The sequence below is a fragment of the Coturnix japonica genome, chromosome 4 (assembly GCF_054131305.1).
Source record: "Coturnix japonica strain WE chromosome 4, WE-NBRP24, whole genome shotgun sequence".
NCBI lineage: Eukaryota > Metazoa > Chordata > Aves > Galliformes > Phasianidae > Coturnix > Coturnix japonica.
In genome coordinates this window covers 88,519,372-88,537,084 of record NC_140666.1, presented here as the reverse complement: position 1 = coordinate 88,537,084, position 17,713 = coordinate 88,519,372, and the positions used below count along the sequence as shown (strand labels likewise).

General features: G+C 48.3%; 1 protein-coding gene across 6 annotated transcripts in view; it reads right to left on the bottom strand.

Annotated features, from left to right (window-relative positions):
* Nucleotides 1-17,713, bottom strand: part of PTPRA (protein tyrosine phosphatase receptor type A) — a 78,272-nt gene that overhangs the window by 34,505 nt on the left and 26,054 nt on the right. For 3 of the 6 annotated variants that reach the window (XM_032444355.2, XM_085545887.1, XM_085545883.1), the window contains exon 3: nt 8,803-8,873. The exons of 1 other annotated variant lie outside the window; for it this stretch is intronic. In XM_032444355.2, the coding sequence (XP_032300246.2) occupies nt 8,803-8,835 (33 nt within the window). In that variant the 5' untranslated portion in view covers nt 8,836-8,873. Of the gene's footprint in view, nt 1-8,802; nt 8,874-10,842; nt 10,940-12,197; nt 12,389-17,713 lie in introns of those variants that run through there. 2 more of the 6 variants (XM_085545884.1, XM_085545885.1) reach the window with 2 other exon arrangements.

The window sequence follows — 17,713 nt, the reverse complement described above, 5'->3', positions numbered from 1 at the left end:
CCTTTCCCCCCCTCCTCTTAAAGACAGAAGGGATGAAGGCAGAGAAAAAAGGGGATGGAGCAGGATAAGGGGAGAGAGAGAGGGATCATCCCATTGGACACGTCTAACTGGCTACAGCAGCCCCAGTGCATATGGAAACGCAGGCTCCAAAGCCTTGTCTGATCAATACCCCTAATTCCATTTTAGACTGACCAGCAGGCAACAGCCTCTTCACCTCAACACACCAACTATGCACCAAGGATGCTGACTTATGGCCAAATGGCAGCCAGTGGTTATGAAAATGAAGGACAAAGAAGAGAAGCACTGAGGAAAGATGAAGGGTGAACTGCCATGCTGGGCTTATCTACACCAACGTCTTGCCATGCAACTGTGCCTAGAGAAGGGCTGTAAGAAAGGACAGAGACCTCAGCAGGGTCTGAGTTGATAGGACAAGGGGAACGGTTTCAAACTAGAATGGGGGAGATTGAGACTGGATAGAAGGAAGAACCCTCCAACTCAAACCATTTCATGACTCTATGGAAGCCAAAGGGAGCTCAGGTGGGAGCTGCCGTGCAGAGGGATGGCTGGGAAGCTCGTGCTGCGGGAGGGCTCTCTGTTTGCAGAGTCATTTCCCACCCTTGCACGGCATGGTCTAATACTTAAAAGTATTCGGCTGACCTCAGCGTGTCAACACCTCCTGTGCCCTTTACTTTTCTGATGGCTTCTGGGAAGTGCACGGCTGTCCCAATTGCAACGAGCAAAAGAAGAGTCAGGAAGTCATGGAGAGGTGCCAAGCTTGGAATTTGGTTTAAAATATGCATCAGAGAGACCTGTAAGAATAAATACACGTTCTGAGCGCTCTGCCACTTCTTAATGGACCGTAATAAAGCAGTCTTGGAAATAGGAAATGCAAATTGGAGGGGAAATGTGGAGCACAAGCAGGCAGCCTGCCCTTCCTTCTCTGCACGGCTCGCTTTCTTGGCTGCGAGGAGCGGCGAGGAAGTGATTATAAAGCATTTATTTGCAAAATCACAGCCAATAAATCCAAGAGCAACAGAACCCTCCCTCACACCGCTCACTCCTTGGTGGTGGGAATGGAGGAGACACCAATGGCTGGGCAGCAGCCACCCCTTCTCAGGCTTTTTGGGACTGATGATGCCCTTAAGGAGCAGCATAGGGAGAGGCTGTCCCATAGCCTTGATGTTTCAAATCCTACGAGGGAAAATAAAAGCCCTAGACAGGCTATGAGCATTGCAAGCGAGTCTCAGGATCACAGAATGGATGGGATAGCGGCCCTTAAGGACCGTCCAGTTCAAACCCCCCTTTGCATCTGAAGTGATCTGAACCCCTTCCTTGTAAAGGTGTTCTGAAAAAGGGACTGAGTAAGGGAGAGCTAAGGAGAAAATAAAACAGCACAGACAAAGCCGTCCAATTCCCCTCCCCTTTCCTGCAGATAAAAACCAATGGGCTGTTCCATCACAAGCAAACCACTGAATGCGACTCGCTGCCTGGAAAATCACTGAGGTCAAAAGCATGACAGAAAAAGGAAAAGGGATTAAACAAACGGATGATATAATCTACACAGCTATAACTCAGCCCTTGGAGATATAAATAGCTGCACTGCGGGGCTCAACTTAACCACTAATTTGCAGTGCAGTCAGGAGGGGGGCAGGCACCCACCCGCACGAGCAGATTAATCTGTAATTGCTCTTTATACATTCCTGACACCTTGCTTTGAAGTGCTGAAGCTTGGTACCATCTCACAGCAGGGGCTGGCCCTGGGAAGGGCTGAGACGTGCCCTGCTGCTGCTTCAACCTGCGCACAGCAGAGAGGAGATGGTTGTAACCTACAGGGACAGGAGATGATCAAAGCCTGGTATTCTCCATAAAGGAAAGCAGGATGGAGGTGACGGTTCAGGTTTCACAATGTTTTTATAAGACTTTAATTGCAAATAAACACTGATTGGGATATTCAGATGCTTCAGAGCAATTAAAGCACTTCAGAGCCTTTGTAAATCCCTCTCGAAATAGGAGTGAACAACAGTGCATAGGGTGCTGATGTGACAGGAGCGGGGCCAGCAGGATCACCGAGTCATAGAATGCTTTGAGTTGGAAGGGACCTTTAAAGGCCCAACTGGTCCAACTCCCTACAATGAGCAGGGACACCCACAGCTCCATCAGTGCTCACAGCCCCATCCAGCCTGACCTTGGGTGTCTGCAGGGATGGGGCACCCACCACCTCTTTGAGCAAGCCATTCCAATGCAAGATGAGCTGGTGGAGATGGTGGCTTTCAGAACAGGTCCCCAGCCAGTCTCCACCCCTTGTTTTGTCCACCTTCCTTGACTCATCTTGTTCCACTTGAGGGAGGTGATGAGAGATGATCCTGTGCTGCAAAGCAGTGATGCTCAAACCACAGAACAAGGACCAAAGGTGAACCTGGGTGTCTCAGTGATGATCTGCACCACATTGCTTTAACAGCACTTCCAATTAAGCACTTGATAGGATTAATCATCATCTTCATCCAGCTGACAGCCATTCAAAAAGCACAGCAACAGCCACTTTAAGAACAATGAAAACTCTTCAACACCTGCCTGAGGGATGAACAAAGTAGTGTCTAGCAGATATTATCTATTTTATTAAAGGTCAAATAAAATTGAACCAGGGAGAAGATGTTTTAAAGCAGTTAATCGAGGAGAGAAAGTGGGCATCTCTCTAAAACATCTTCCCAAATGATACATTTCAGGCTGTAGTCAAAACACATAAAAGTAATGGAACAGCTATTAAAAGGGGTTGGATGGAGCCTGTGGCTCGTGCTCAGGAAAAGGAAAGCCTTTTAAAAATGAACACATCCGCCCCCAAAGCAAAGCGGTGTAATTGGGGAAGGAGCAACCAAGAAGAGGAGGCAAAGCTGATCGTCCACGGGCACCTGGCTGAAAAGCAGAGGCATAGCATAGGATGAGAGGTAACAGCCCCATGTTGTGCCAGGGGATGGGTTCTGGTTGGGTATTATAGAAAGAGAGGTGATACATTGGCACAGCTGCCCAAGGAGTGGTGGGGTCTCCATCCCTGGAGGTGCTCCATAACCATGGAGATGTGGCACTGAGGGACATGGTCAGTGGGCACGGTGGGATGGGTTGGGTTTGGATTTGGTGATCTTAGAGGCCTTTTCTAACCTTAATGACTCTGAAAATTAATTTCCTGTGCTCGGTTACCTGGGGAAACAAATCTTCATCATGCACACCGTGCACACCAGCTCTCATCCGGCCGAACAGGAGGCGCAGCCCCGTCCTGGTGGTGCTGAGCTCTCCCTGCAGGTGCTGCCTTTCTTCAAGATCAGCAGTTTTCCAAGCGGTGACACATGTTGAGCTGGCCCGGAGCGCGCGGTTAACGCCCACGCAGCTGAAGGCAGCGATCCATTCTAACTGTAGTTTCAGAATGCTTTTTCAACTGTAATTTCGGGCACGGTTCAGTTGTGTCCTCAAGGGGACACCTGGTCCAGACAAGGGAGGGAGAACCCCTGTCTTCACCAAGGAAAGAAAGCACTCAAGCAATGCACCCCTCCCTGTATCATGGAAACATAGAATGGTTTGGGTTGGAAGGGACCTTGAATGGTCATCCAGTCCAACTCCTCTGCGTATCACAGAATCACAGCATGGCTTGGGTTGGAAGGGACCTCAAGGATCACCAAGCTCCAACTTCCCCTTGATATCCAACCTAAATCTTCCCTTCTTCAGATTAAAACCATTTCCCCTTGTCCTGCAAATATAGGGCTCCACCATACAGAAGTCCTGAGCGCCTTTCCTGATCACACCAACTGTATTCCTCAGCTTCAGCTCCTCCTTGAGCCACCCTTCCTGCTGTCTCATCTCATCTCCCTTTCCTGCAGCCGAGTAGGAATGCTCTGTAGACCTTCCTGCTCATTCCCACCTACATTTCAGAAGCCCAGATGGAAGATCAGATGCCATCCCAAACACAAAGTGCACTGCAAAAACAAATGCATTTGGATACTCCTTGCTTCCCTAGCACAGCTTCGTAATATCAATTCCATCTAGCACAACACATTTCACTTTCCAGAGCTTTTTCCCTCTCTCCAGATCTTCAAGGAGCTCCTTGACCTTGTTGATTTGCTCATCAAAGGACGCAGACCAACACCATCAAATGGCAGCACCTCACTTCCACGCTGTGAGGTTTGCAGACATTCAGCCAATGCTGCCACGGATGCTCCCTGCAGCAGCAAAACCCCACAGATTGCAATATTAATTTCCCCAAGTGCAGCGTGCACATGAAACCAGAGCCTGCACAGAAGCACCTGGATAAATAACAGAGACAGGGCGTACGCCTTGCAAATACATCGAGCTTGACAGGTATCTACGCAATGCATTCAAAATGCAAGCCTGGGAATTAAATTCACTGTCAACAAGCAACAGTCAAGCAAAAGCAAGCTTCCCTTTATCACTTTCCTCCCCCAGATTATCCTTCCTCCTTGCACCAGGAATAATTTACCTCTCTCCTCGGCTCCACGGGTAGCAGCTGGCTTCTCTCTCGGTCTGAGGGTTATCGTGTTAGGATCAGGCTCAGAGCAGTTGGCTCTCTGGGTAAGACTGATGAAGCTTTTTGTCTCAGAACTGGAGGATTTACGCATCAAAAGCTCGTCTACCTCCCCCCAGCTGCTGTAGCTTACCTGCTAGCAGATATTGCTTCCCATAAACCACATCTACCTTACATTGTCACAGGTGGAACATGGCCGCACTTGCAAACACTGCTATTCCAGAGAGTAACTATTCCAGTCTGCCTTACCCATCAATGTACATCCACATAATACATATATGTATATTTATTTGCCTCCAAAATGACTGGGTGTGAAAAGGGAACAGGTCCCCAACCAAGCATTGCCCTGAACAAGCAGGAATGGGTGAATTAATAGCAAGGAAGCACCGTGCTGCTCCATCCTACAGAGGCACATCCAGCTTACAGCAATGACTAAGGAGACCCAACTCCTTCCCTTCCGTGTTCTCACTTCCTCAGCTTGTCATCTCCTCCCATTGCTCTTTCCATGATAAGCTCTGGTTCCAAGGAATGTGTGCTCACCTCTGTTACACAATATCACACAACCGGAGGAGTGCAGGTAATTACTGCTGCTTGACCTCAGTGCAGACACAATGTTGAGGAAACCCTCAAAACTCAGCAAGAAACAGCACCAAGAAGCTGTGCACAGGATGCAGATGGCAGCTCAACCCTCCTGAAAGTTTGGGCTGTGGCTGCTGCAGAAGGGCAAGCAACCACCGACCTGCTGCTGCTTCCTGCCCCACGCGGCTCAAACGTTTTCAAGGTCGGATTGCAAGAAGAAAATAACAAAGTCACCCGTTCTCAATATTACACAAGAGCTGTTGCATTCTGTGCACCGATTGCTGAGAGAAATTAACAAGCAGAGTGCAGGCTGCTTGAGATCGGGTCCTCCCAAACACCTGCAGGAGGAAACCTGTTTGCAGAACAAACTGCCATTCAGGGAGGTTGATGTCAGCAGAGGAAGGGAGGAGGGATGTCTGTTTATAGGCAGCAGCTCCAGGTATGGCCAGCAGGTCCCAGCATGCAGCCCTGCCTCATTCAAGTCCTCAGCCCAGTGCTGGCAACGCGTGTTCAGTGCTGATGGTTGGGTGCTGTTGGCGTGTAACAGGACAGGAAGTCGGCGTGCATCAGCAACGTCAAATTCAGTGTGGAAATATGAAGGGTCGTGGAGACTTAGAACCATACAATCAAAGAATGGCTGGGTTGGAAGGGATCAGAAAGCCCACCCAGCACCTCCAGGGATGTGGGCACCCACAGCTTGTTTGGGTAAAAGAGCAAAACTAATTTGGACATAGGAGCACGACCACTGAGGATCTGCGATTTCTGTTCTTTCCAGCTTGGTCACCATCCACTGCAAATGCCACCAAGGTGAAGAGCTCTGAAGACAAAGGAAGCTCTTCCTGGCCATGTGGCACATGGTGAAGGACGAGGTTGGATCCTGACCTGCCACCTCCCCTTTGCTTCTCCTGCAGTTTGCTTCCAGCTGCCAGGTAATGCAAACAATGGCACAAATCCTTCCTGAGGATTTGGGGGTTCTGGTTGAGGCAAGTTGAATGTGAGTCAGCGCTGTGCCCTGGAGCCAGAGGAGCCAACCGTACCCTGGGGTGCAGCAGGCCCAGCACTGCCACCATGCGAGGGAAGGGTGAGTCCTGTTCTGCTCTGTGCTGCTAAGACCTCACCTCCAGCACCGGGTGCAGGTTTAGCACACAGCATAAGGACATCAAACCAACACACAGCACACAAAGGAAAGCTGTGAAGACGTCCCTTAACAACCCTTAGCTCCTGGATATCTCCTCAGTCCCCACCAACGGCTGCAGCAAACGGTGCCTCTTCACAACCTCCCCTGCTTGCGCTCTGACAACAAATTAAGTTTCAAGTTAATAAGGGAACGCATACCAGAGGGGCGAGCCAACCACAATTACTGACTATTATCTCTCAGGAAAGATCTTTCAGTTATTGTGGGTAACGCAGGAAACATCAGCTCGGCGATCAGCGCTGCTGGTGACGGCGAGAAGAAAACCACACGCATTAAAGCTATTGTGCAAATCCACAGGGCATGGCGTCTCGGCTCCCACCTCCCAAAAGATGCTGGCAGACACAGATGGGAGAGGCACAGGGAAGGGCATGGGTGGTTTGAAGGTGGTGAGCAGCTTATGTTGGGGTTCTAGTGCAGACCATGCTCGCCCATAGATTCTAAGGCATGGAAAAGCTCATGCCGAGACAAACACACCACTTGTGCTATCCTTAATCACAGAACCACGTAGATTGGAAAAGACCTTCAAGGTCATCAAGTCCAACCATCAACCTGACACGCTGTGTGCGACACTAAACCACATCCCCCAATACCACATCCTCACATCTGTTGCCTTCTACATACATCTGGGTTCTCCTCCAAGTGAGAATTCTGAGTAAAATAAAAGCCAACCTCTGAACATGAAACCCAGTTTTAAGTCACTCCAGCTTCAAATGATTCTTTCGTAGCTCTTCCTATGCCCGTGAGACATCATGACATTCAATATTGGATAATTTGAGTCTGCAAGCTCGAAGGTTTCTTCCAAATGTCAGCTTTTTAGCTTTTGGAAGACAGGCTGATGACACTGTACCTAATGTGCTTAATTAGGAATTTATAGGAAGATCTCTCCAAGAGAAACGAAAACCCTTCAGATGAAATGATCTGATTGCCAAATCAAGAGCCCGTCCATAATGACTGTTTACTCCCATTTCCTACGTGTTTCGGGCCATACTGTTTCAATCAGCGGTTCCTGCCATTGATGGAGTTGTTCCTTCCAGCGATGGAGCTGAACTCCAACGAGAGGTCAAACATAATCGACCTGGGTTCCCCCTAACCGGGGGATGTGGCTTTTTAAAAACCATGCTGGGATGAGAAGGAAAGAGGTCAGCGCATAAAATAAACACACACATCAGGATGCTGTCACACAGCCCAGTCCGCCCAGTATGGAAGCAGTTTTCCCCTTGATTTCAGCAGCTTTGTTTCAACCATGACATCTTGCTTTCACCCAAGCTCTTGGCTTTTGCTGACCATTACACCCAGGCACCAAACCCCTCTCACAGTGCTCCGGTACAGCAGAACACAAAGAGAATGCTTTGCACAGATGTTCATTTTGTAAGAAATAATAATTCATGCAAATCCCTGCTCCAAGCAAATTCCACAGGAGTGCATCTTATCACAAGCCAAACAAAAAGTACAGATACATCTGAGATCCATAAACCTGCATTAAAAGAATTTGTTCTTGTTACAGCTTGAATTTCCCCCTCTCACTCCAACTCCTCTGCCAATAAACTACCCGGCAACACCAAACAAGCAAACCACCAATTCCACAGCACTAAAAAGAAGCTTAAACCCCAATTAGGATGTAAGGTAACGCTGCTGTGAAAGGACTACAAATATAACACGCTCTATATTCACCCAAAACACTTTCTTAAAGCATTTACAGCCCTCATAAATGCACCATCCAACCCATGACGTTGCACTCATCGAGGCTCTCACCAAACTTGGCTACGTGTTGGGTACGGGCACATGGCAGGAGCTGGTCGTGCTGGTGGGAACATGGAGCCTGGAATCTTTTCAAGCTCATAAATTGAAGTGTTTTAAGAGCTCAGGAGCGTGTAGATGGTCCTGGAGCGTATCTACAGTGCTTTCCAATTTTGCCCAATAGTTCACTGCTTTTAAGATCAGGGATTTTCCTCTATTTCATTAATCAAGGACGGAGTACTCCCTCACCACATCTGGAGCCCGACCAGCTTTCCACAGAAGCTCAAGATGGTAAAAATAAACTAATAAAACATATTTTTAGGGTTTCTTTGTTTGGTTGGGTTTGGGTTTTTTGGTTTTTTTTGTGTTTTTTTTTTTCCTGAATTAGTTAGAACCTGAATTCCAACCCAACCACTGGGCTTCAGCAGAACAAAAACATCCCTGTGCTGAGTGCTCCCAAACAGGAGTCGTGCCCTTTCCAACGCTACACCAATAGAGACCTTATTATCCTTTGGGGGAGGAAGTCGGATTTTTTCCACTTAGCTGTGTTCTCAGGTAATTCTTAAATAAGATTTCCCTCCTCCCACTGTGTTTAAAGGGACACTTTGCTCTAAAACAACAAGCTATTGCCTTAGTGCCGCTCCAAATTGCCATCGTTGTGTGCTGAGCCCTAAAATAGACCGGTCTGCCACCAGTGAGCTCCATTTTATTTCAGATAGACAGAACGTTCCAGGATGCCAAAATTAATAACGCTTCTTCTTACCTTAATTATCGTAAGCAAATCGTCCACCTGCATGTCATTAGGAGCCCATAAAGGTTCTTCCAGCGGTGCCCCTGCAAACAAACCAGAAACACCAAGATTTTAATACCAAACAGTTACAACTCTGCAAGATCTTTGCACAACAAAATTACTCCCGCTGCCAGCGAGGCAATTTCACTCTGTTTTATCCATGTGCAAAGTGACATTTTTCATTGCTGGCCGAGCTAGAGGCACATCTGGGGACAGGAGGAAGGAACTTTGGGCATGCAGAGGTTCAGAGTATGTTCATCTTTTCCCACCCCTATGAAAGAGGCACATCCATCACCATGACTTCTGGTGGTCTGTACCCATGGGTTTCCCCAGATCCAAGCAGCCTCAGACATAGATTATAGGGTCAGTGCAGCCCAAAGGCTCCCTGCATCTGTTTGCTGCCCTACATCAGCTCTGATGCAGCAGCAGGCTCCTTGCAGGACCAAGCTCTCCCTTCCTCAATCCCATTCTGTGAGCTGACGCTACCGAGTACAAAATTAGAGACCTGAAGCAATTCTAAAATTGGAGTTGAATATATTTAACTAAATGAATGCCTTTTTTCTCCACCTATTGACACCTCTCAGCGTTTGAGGCCACCTGATGCCAAGGAATCAGGGAGCTCAGCACAAACCCTGGGTGATCTTTGCTGCTCCTCACCCGCCTCAAACATTGGCTCCAACAGACAAGACTCAACACTTCAATCTGATGGGCACACAGAATGATTTTTAACTTGACAGCAGAAAACTAATCTGGGTGGTGTTTCTTTGAGCTTAACACAACCGGGACTTTCAAAGCAATGAAAGCAGGTGATCTGTGCTGACTCTGATTAGAGAATCACAGAATCACAGGGGTTGGAAGGGACCTCAAGAGATCATTGAGTTCCACCCCCTGCTAAAGCAGCTCCCTACAATAGATCCTTCATCATCTTGGTGTCCCTCTGCTGGACTCCTAGGAGATCCCTTGCACAGCCTTGCACATTACTGAGGGGGGCACGAAAAGACTGAAGATGCTGCATGGATAGTTAGATGTTAGATGGGCAATGTGCCTGAGTGCTTTCAGAGAAGCAATGTCTCCTAATACCCAACCTCCAGACGACACCAGCAGGTTTGTTACTCAAGAACATTAATGCTAAATAACGCCGCATGCTGAAATGCTTAAGATTTGCTCCCCTCTCATACGGGGTTGACAAAAGTGGCCTACAGTTATCGAGCTGCTCTGTCTCTTATTAAAATAATTAAAGTAGCAGTAAGCCAGGCATTAGCTGGCTAGACAGCCCAAATCCCACCGCCCGCGTAATCCACCTGAAAGCCAAGTGTTCCAAGGGAAATTAAAGCTGCCTTTAATCCATACAAATCTCAGCACAGGAATCTTTTCTTCTCCTGCCTCCTGCTGTGGGTTACTCCTGTTCCACACCCCTCTGTGCCGCTGGAGCTTTGGGGGCAACGTGACACAAAGACTGACGTTAGATCCGTGGTGCAGGCGGCTTTACACCCGCGTTGAAACAGGACACGGTGCTCCCCGTGCTTGGTGTAATCATATGTTATCAGCACACATAAATCAGGACAATTTGAGCATAAATCAGGCGGCGTCATTACGCTGATTTAGACTGTAGGGTTGTGGTCAGTGTGTTTGCAGTCTGCCGTCATCCTTGGGGATGGAGCCATGAATGAGCTGGAGGAAGAGGATGGACATCACCCTATTCCTGTTGTGAAGCATGAAGCAGAGATCTGTGGATGGAGGCAGGGAGAAGCTGCCATAAAAATAAACCACCAGGGTGCAATCGCTGATGTGAATGCAAGAAAAACAAAGAGTAGGAGACTCCAATCTTCTCTGTTTTATCAAACCTACCATACAGATCCAAGCCATCCTCAGCAGGATACGATCCTCTGCAGGGCTGTGGGTTCTGCTCCTCCCTGCTGGTACCAGGGGAGCTCCCGAAGCCTTTCAATTTTCATACCTAAACCAGTTACTAATTTAGCTGCCAAATGGGATCATTACGATGAAAAATCCTACCTGTGGGAATCGAGCTCTCTCACTTCAGAGGGAATTCGAGCTCCTATTCTCCAGGATCCAGCCAGGAGTATTTCCTCCGACAGACGCGCTGGCACTTTGCCTGGCTCAAAAACACCCTGCAGAAGAGCACTGAGCACTAAGCTACCACTACGAGTGCTTAAAAAAAACCCTAAAGATAATCAAGTTTGGGCAAAGCATATGGTAACACTTATCACGCCGCAGGTGAGAGCAAATACAATGAGCTCTGTAGAGCACCGAGTTAAAAAAAAATGATGGATTTTCAAACAACAGCAATGCTGAAATACCAACACAGCCCAGGTGAAAGGTTGCTCAACGCCCTCAGCCTCGGTGCTGTTGCACTCTTGCATTTCTTTGCCCCTTTGATATTATAAATATTAAAAGATGTTTCTCCGGAGCACCCAGAAGCTGCAGGTCTGAGGCAGGGAGGCAGGGCATACCCCCAGGACCCTGCAGGCTGCAAACAGCACCAAATCATGGGGGACTGATGATCAAAGCACCCATTGCTGCTGCGCTCAGTCAGACACAGCAAAGCAAAAGCAACCCAAGGCAAAAGAAGTAGGAATAGAAATGAGGCAGAGAAGGGAAGTGGAATTGAGGGCTGCCTTGAAGGTTGGAAATACTCAAAGGATGGGGGGTCAGCAAGCCAAAACTGGGGGTACCTCATACATAGAATCATAGAAGCATTAAGGTTGGAAAAGACAACTGAGATGAAGTCTGGTCACCAACCCATCCCCACCATGTTCACTGAGTACGATGTGCTGAGCTGTGGTTTTGTTCTTTAATCAGAAACCCCAGAAGCATGAATAGAAACGAGTTACTGCAAACTCATCTCCACCTCTCTATGAAGGATCATAGAAACACAGAATGGTCTGAGTTGGAACGGACCCTTAAAGGCCATCTGGTCCCATACCCTGCAATGAACAGGGACACCCACAGCTCCATCAGATGCTCAGAGCCACATCCTGACCTTGGGTGTATGCAGGAATGGGGCACCCACCACCGCTCTGAGCAACCTGTGCCAGTGCTTTATTACCCTTATTGTAAATAACCTTCTCCTTTTATCCAATCTAAATCTCCCCTCCTCCAGTTTGAAACCATTTCCTCTTGTCTTATCACAACGCTAAAGGGTTCCACAAACAGTTTCTGCAGTTGCTTCAGATGGAGCCCAACTTGGAGCACGCAGCCGGTTAATGGCACGAGCCGCTGCTCCGACTCACTGCGGCAATTCCTGTAATTCAAGTCTGGCAAACAATTGCTGCTCTGAAATGGGACAGCATCCAATTGTTACCTTCTTCCTTGTTAAACGAACAAAAATAAAGGTATATTTACTATACCTGCACTGGAAGTACCCCCACGCAGGCATGACAGCAGCAAGCACCGGAGCTCCTTGCAGCTTCGCCTGTTGATGTTCCTCCTTTCATCTGAGCAAAAAGCATGTCAAAGCTAAACAAGCAGGCGAAAGGAAAGCAAGCATCTGGCTGCCTCCCTGACAACTGAGCAAGCTGGCAGCTTGCAGAAGGTAAATCTTTACTACAGAATCACAGAATCACAGAATCACAGAATCACAGAATTACCCGGGTTGGAAGGGACCTCAAGGATCATGTAGCTCCAACCCCCCTGCCCAGCAGGGCCACCAAACATACACCTTTACTAGATGAGGTTGCCCAGGGCCCCGTCCAACCTGGCCTTGAACACCTCCAAGGACGGGGCATCCACAACCTCACTGGGCAGCCTGTTCCAGGGCATAACCACTCTTCTAGTAAAGAACTTTCCCCTAACATCCAACCTAAATCTTCCCTCCTTCAACTTAAAACCATTTCCCCGTGTCCTGCTATTGTCAGCCCTTTCGAAGAGTTTACTCCCTTCCTGGGAGTAAGTTCCCTTCAGGTACTGAAAGGCTGCAATGAGGTCACCCCGCAACCTTCTCTTCTCCAAGCTGAACAAAAACAACTACGCTCCTAAGCAAGGCACTGAACACTTTGCTTTGGTGCCAATGCTCCCATACATCGTTGCTTGCATTTCTATCCTCTATTTCTGTCCTCGGCTGCCCTGGGACTTCCATCCTGTAATAAAACGGTGCAGACACCAAGTCCTGACCAAACACATTAAGCCAGCGTGCAGCACACCAACCTATGTGCAAGGGTTTTGTTGGAAGGGCTTAGCTCACTGCTACGTACCTGATAAGAGTCTGCAGCAATGACACACCCAGAGATAAAACAGAAGGGTTCCCAACCTTCAAAACTCACTGACGTACCCGGAACGAAAGGTGAAAGAAAGCTGTAAAGAAAACACGCTGCCCAACAAATCGTTTTGCTTGGCAAACAGCCCTGCTTTCCTTCCCTTGCCATATCTGTGTGTGCACACAGGAATTGTTCCCTTGCATTTTCTTGGGTTGGAAGGGACCTTAGAGATCATGTAGTTCCATATCCCGGCCATGGGCAGGGCTGCCAACTACTGCATCAGGTTGCTCAGGGCTCCTGATGGGCACATAGACCAATCTGGGTGACATCTGGCTGTTAGTAGGGATGCAAAGGAACTGTGACCCTACCTGAATGCATGTGGGGATGGCACAGTACCCCTGAGCTCTGTGCTATGGGTGTGAGAGCTGATGAATGCATCATGCAAGGGGTTATGTGCAGTGCAGTAGCTAAGGTCCCATGTCCAGCCCTAGGAAAACATTTGCAACCTTTTAATTCCTCTTCCTCTTTAGACTTCCTGAATGAATATAAATACTTAGGAAGGGGAAAAAAAGAAGAAAGAACAACACATGACTCAGTCGTCCTCCTTACAGATCCACGTTCCAGGTTGACTGGGAGCAGCTCGGGGTGACATCAGCACAATGAGGACACGGACTGCAATGGGGATGGTGGTACAGCTCCTGACTTTGGTGCCATCCAGGTTTTGGGGCAAACGAAACTGACATCTGTGCTTCTTATCCCTCCATTCCAGCCCCTCGAGCTGCACCAAGCTCTGTTTTATAGGCAGACCCATATGATGCAGCTCATCCAGCGGCGATTTCCTGCAGCCTCTCGCATACGAACCCAGGGCCGGGACACGGAGCAGCCCTCCAGGAAGCTGCAGCAAGAAACAAACCCCAGCCAGATTTCTAAAAATGGTTATAGCTTCAGACAGCAATAGGATGTTCTTCATTCCTCTGTGCAGATGGATTTCTGAGCTTCGGATATAAATACAGCATTGTTGTAGATGGGATATTGTGCTTTGCTCCTCCGGGTCACAAGTTCAGAGCTGCGCCGTGTCGGCAATGCTCAAAGAGCAATGAGTCCTTTATGGCCACCATAAATGTTCCCCAGCACCTTTTGTTGGGCAAAGGGTTCAGTGCTGCAAGATCTTTCATCCCCGTCATCGGTGTTAAACTGGGCTCCCCATTGGGCAGCTCTGGAACAGGTCACCCAAGGAGGCTGTGGATGCCGCATCCCTGCAGGCATTCAAGGCCAGGCTGGATGTGGCTCTGGGCAGCCTGGTCTGCTGGTTGGTGACCCTGCACATAACAGGGGGTTGAAACCAGATGATCACCATGGGAATTCCGTAACCTTTGGATGCACGGTGTTAAGCCTGGAGATGGAAACTGGAGTCAAAAGTCATGGACAAAACCTCCCCATGGATGGAAAATCTACGACCGAACTGTGGTGCCAGATGTTGCACACAGCTGCAGGGCTTCACTGTAATCCATCACCGTAATCCCCTGCAGCCTTAAGATGACCAAACGAAGGAGGGCTTGGTTTTGTTCAGGGGTGTCTGCTTTGTTTCATTGGTGCAGGGTCTGCAGAAGCTCCTTGCTTCTCTGGAGATCCCCTCTGTATCTTTGCACTCCTTGTTTATAAGCACAAAGTGCTGCTTTAAATGGTTGGGATGTGTTAGGTTTTTCTATTTAAAATCAGATATTTTCAGTTCAAATTCATTCATGTCCTTCCCCCAGGTGAAAGCAAGGCTCCAACCAGGACTGCTTAAACCACTGCCTCCTCACCTGGGTGCCCCATCTTAGCTGCTATGGTTTGTTCAGTGTCCTTGCCTATAACAGAGGGGTTGGAACTGACCTTACAGGTCCCTTTTAACTCACTCTATTCTATGTTTCTATGATTCTATGATCTCAGCAGGAGCTCATAGATGTGTCCATGCTTCCAGGACCAGCAATTATAACAAAACCCCTATGAGCAAGCAGCCATCTCTATAAGCAAACAGCTGGGTATTTAAGAGGTGAGAAGACATTCAACCACCTAAATTCCATAGCCCGTATAACACAAACCCACCTGGAGGCCCTCCTGGAGATGAACACGTGGGAGGCACGAGGGTGAAGGATTAAACAGGAACACCATCGGGTTCCCCTGACACAGCACTGGAACGGGGCTAAATGTGTTTCTTTTTTTCATCCCCCCTGCATTTATTAGGCACTGAGGAAGTGAAATTTGCTTCTGCAGATCATATGATGGATGGTCAGGCATGAGATGCTCACCAAGGCTGGGCAGTGGGATACATCTGCAAGGGCAGGAGCTTGACCAGTGCATAGACAAGTCCTGGCTGCCAGGACCAGCAGCTGCAACAAAACCTTCACGTTCCTAAGGAGAAAAGAAATTAGTTTCCCACCTCCTCGGTGTGCTCCAAGCATGGGACAAAGGAGACTGGGTTCCTTTTTCTGGATGCACTGATAACCTGCAGCATTAACAAAGAAACACACATTGTTCTCCCTGATCTGCTCCTCTTCTCTTGCCATTCTTGTCCATTTGAATGAAGGTTTTGCCTACAGGAAAACAGGTTGGTAGCAGGGAAACCCTGCACTCTCCTAAAGAGTTAAACCACAGCCATGGAGCCAGGCACCATTATAATTCTGAGAGAGTATATTTAAATAGCAGGGAAAGCTGAGCTCGTCCGACTGGATCGTCAGACCACAAGTTCCCCCAAACACGGCTTTGATTTTCCAATGCAACACACAAAATCCTCTTCTGCTTTCACAAAATGCATGTGGGATCACGCTCCGTATTGCACAAGATGGCTTAAGAAATGATCCCCAGTGTGGTGCAGAGCTGGAGATCAGCATTGAGGAAGGGTTGTGGATATCTCTGGCAGCAGAGGGGGATGAGGAGCATGTGGTTGCCTAAAGCAAAGCAAGGGAGTGGTGCTTGCTCTCTAGCTCTACACTCAAGGACAAAGAAATCATATGGAATCATAGAATGGCTTAAGTTGGAAGGGGTCTTAAGGTTCATCTAGTTTCTAGTGAGTAGGGTTGCCAACCATTAGATCAGGCACCGGGTCAGGCTGTCCTGGGCCCAACCTTGTGTTGAGCATCCCTGGGCATGGGGCACTCACAGCTTCTCTGGGCAGCCTGTGCCAGCACCTCACCTGGCAACACTGGCAGGATGGATAAAAGCTGAGCGCATCTCTCCAGCTCATCATATGGAAAGGCTGGAGCTGGGTCATCAACACTGCTTTTATTGGGTGAGATGCGGGAGCTTCCATACTTGGACTTTTGTCAGTGACATCCCATCAAGTTCCCAGCCCCAGCAATTGCTTTCGGGGAGGGAAAGCTGAAAAGCAGAGCCCTGCAGACATAAGCTGTGTAGGTAACCAGTAGCAACTGTGCCTAATCCATCAGCAGGACAAAACCACCAGCCTCATTTGTACCCACGGCACGCACCAGGCTGAGTGTGGCACGGCCGCAGCCACCGTGCACTCCCTTTCCAGTTTAAGCTTCATTCTGGAGTGGTTTCTCTTTTTATAAGTATTTAAGCCTGTTTGGAGGAAGAAGTAATTTCAATAGATGAGGCTGGAGTTGATCTGAGTCAAAACGAAGCACAAATGCTCTCTCCTCAGTGTACACACTCAGTATGCAAAATGAATGTATTATAGTTTATCATAGCCATAATATTGGTGAAATTACCAAGAAATCTGCTGCTCTGATGTTGATGTTCCTGACTTTTTTTATTAAATTACAAGGAAGAAGAGAAAAATACCCTAAATTGTGTTAAAATATTTCCAATAGTGCTGGAAATAATAAAAGCAGCATTTCTCTGTCCCCCATTCAGGGCACAGCACCAAGAAATGTCTCTGACAGAGGATGCTGGCACCACAGCAGCAGCATCGTGTCACTGTTATGAGCACCAGCAGGAATGCATGGCAAGGCAGGAAGGAAGGAAGCCTTAGAAACACGTTTTTCCTATTCACCCCTCATCTGACCAGCCTGTTGTCTTCACACAGAGGGCTGTCAGATTGGGTAAGAGTGATTTTGCCGTGGTCAATCCTTGCTGACTATTCCTGATCACGCTCTTTTCCTCCACATGCTTAAAGATGGCCTCCAGTGTGAGCTGTTCCATTGCCTCTCTAGGGATGGAGGTGAGGCTGACTGGCCTGTAGTTCTCCAAGTTTTTCTTCTGGCCCTTTTTTGAGGACCAAAGTGACACTGGCTTTCTTCCAGCCCTCCATGACCTTTCCATGATGGTGGAGTGACCCAGCAATGGTTTTCACCAGCTCCCATTGGGGCCCATGGATTTGTGGATGCCAGGTTTCCCTAAATGATCTCCAATCTGATCCTCCTCGACTAAAGAAAGTCCTCCTCTTTCCAGACTTTCTGGCCTAGGAGACCAGGGATTGCTGAGTGATGCAGTGATCAGTTAAAGCCATACAGCCAGCCTGTGATGCCATAAAACACACAAAAATCTGATTTCATAATCTAAGAGACACCATCCAGATCATGACATGAAGTCCCCTCCTTTTGATTTCACCCTTTTTCTTTACTCTGAGAGTGGTGAGGTGCCCAGAGAGGCTGTGGATGCCCCGTCCATCCCTGGAGATGCTCAAGGCCAGGTTGGATGGGGCCCTGGGCAGCCTGGGCTGGTAT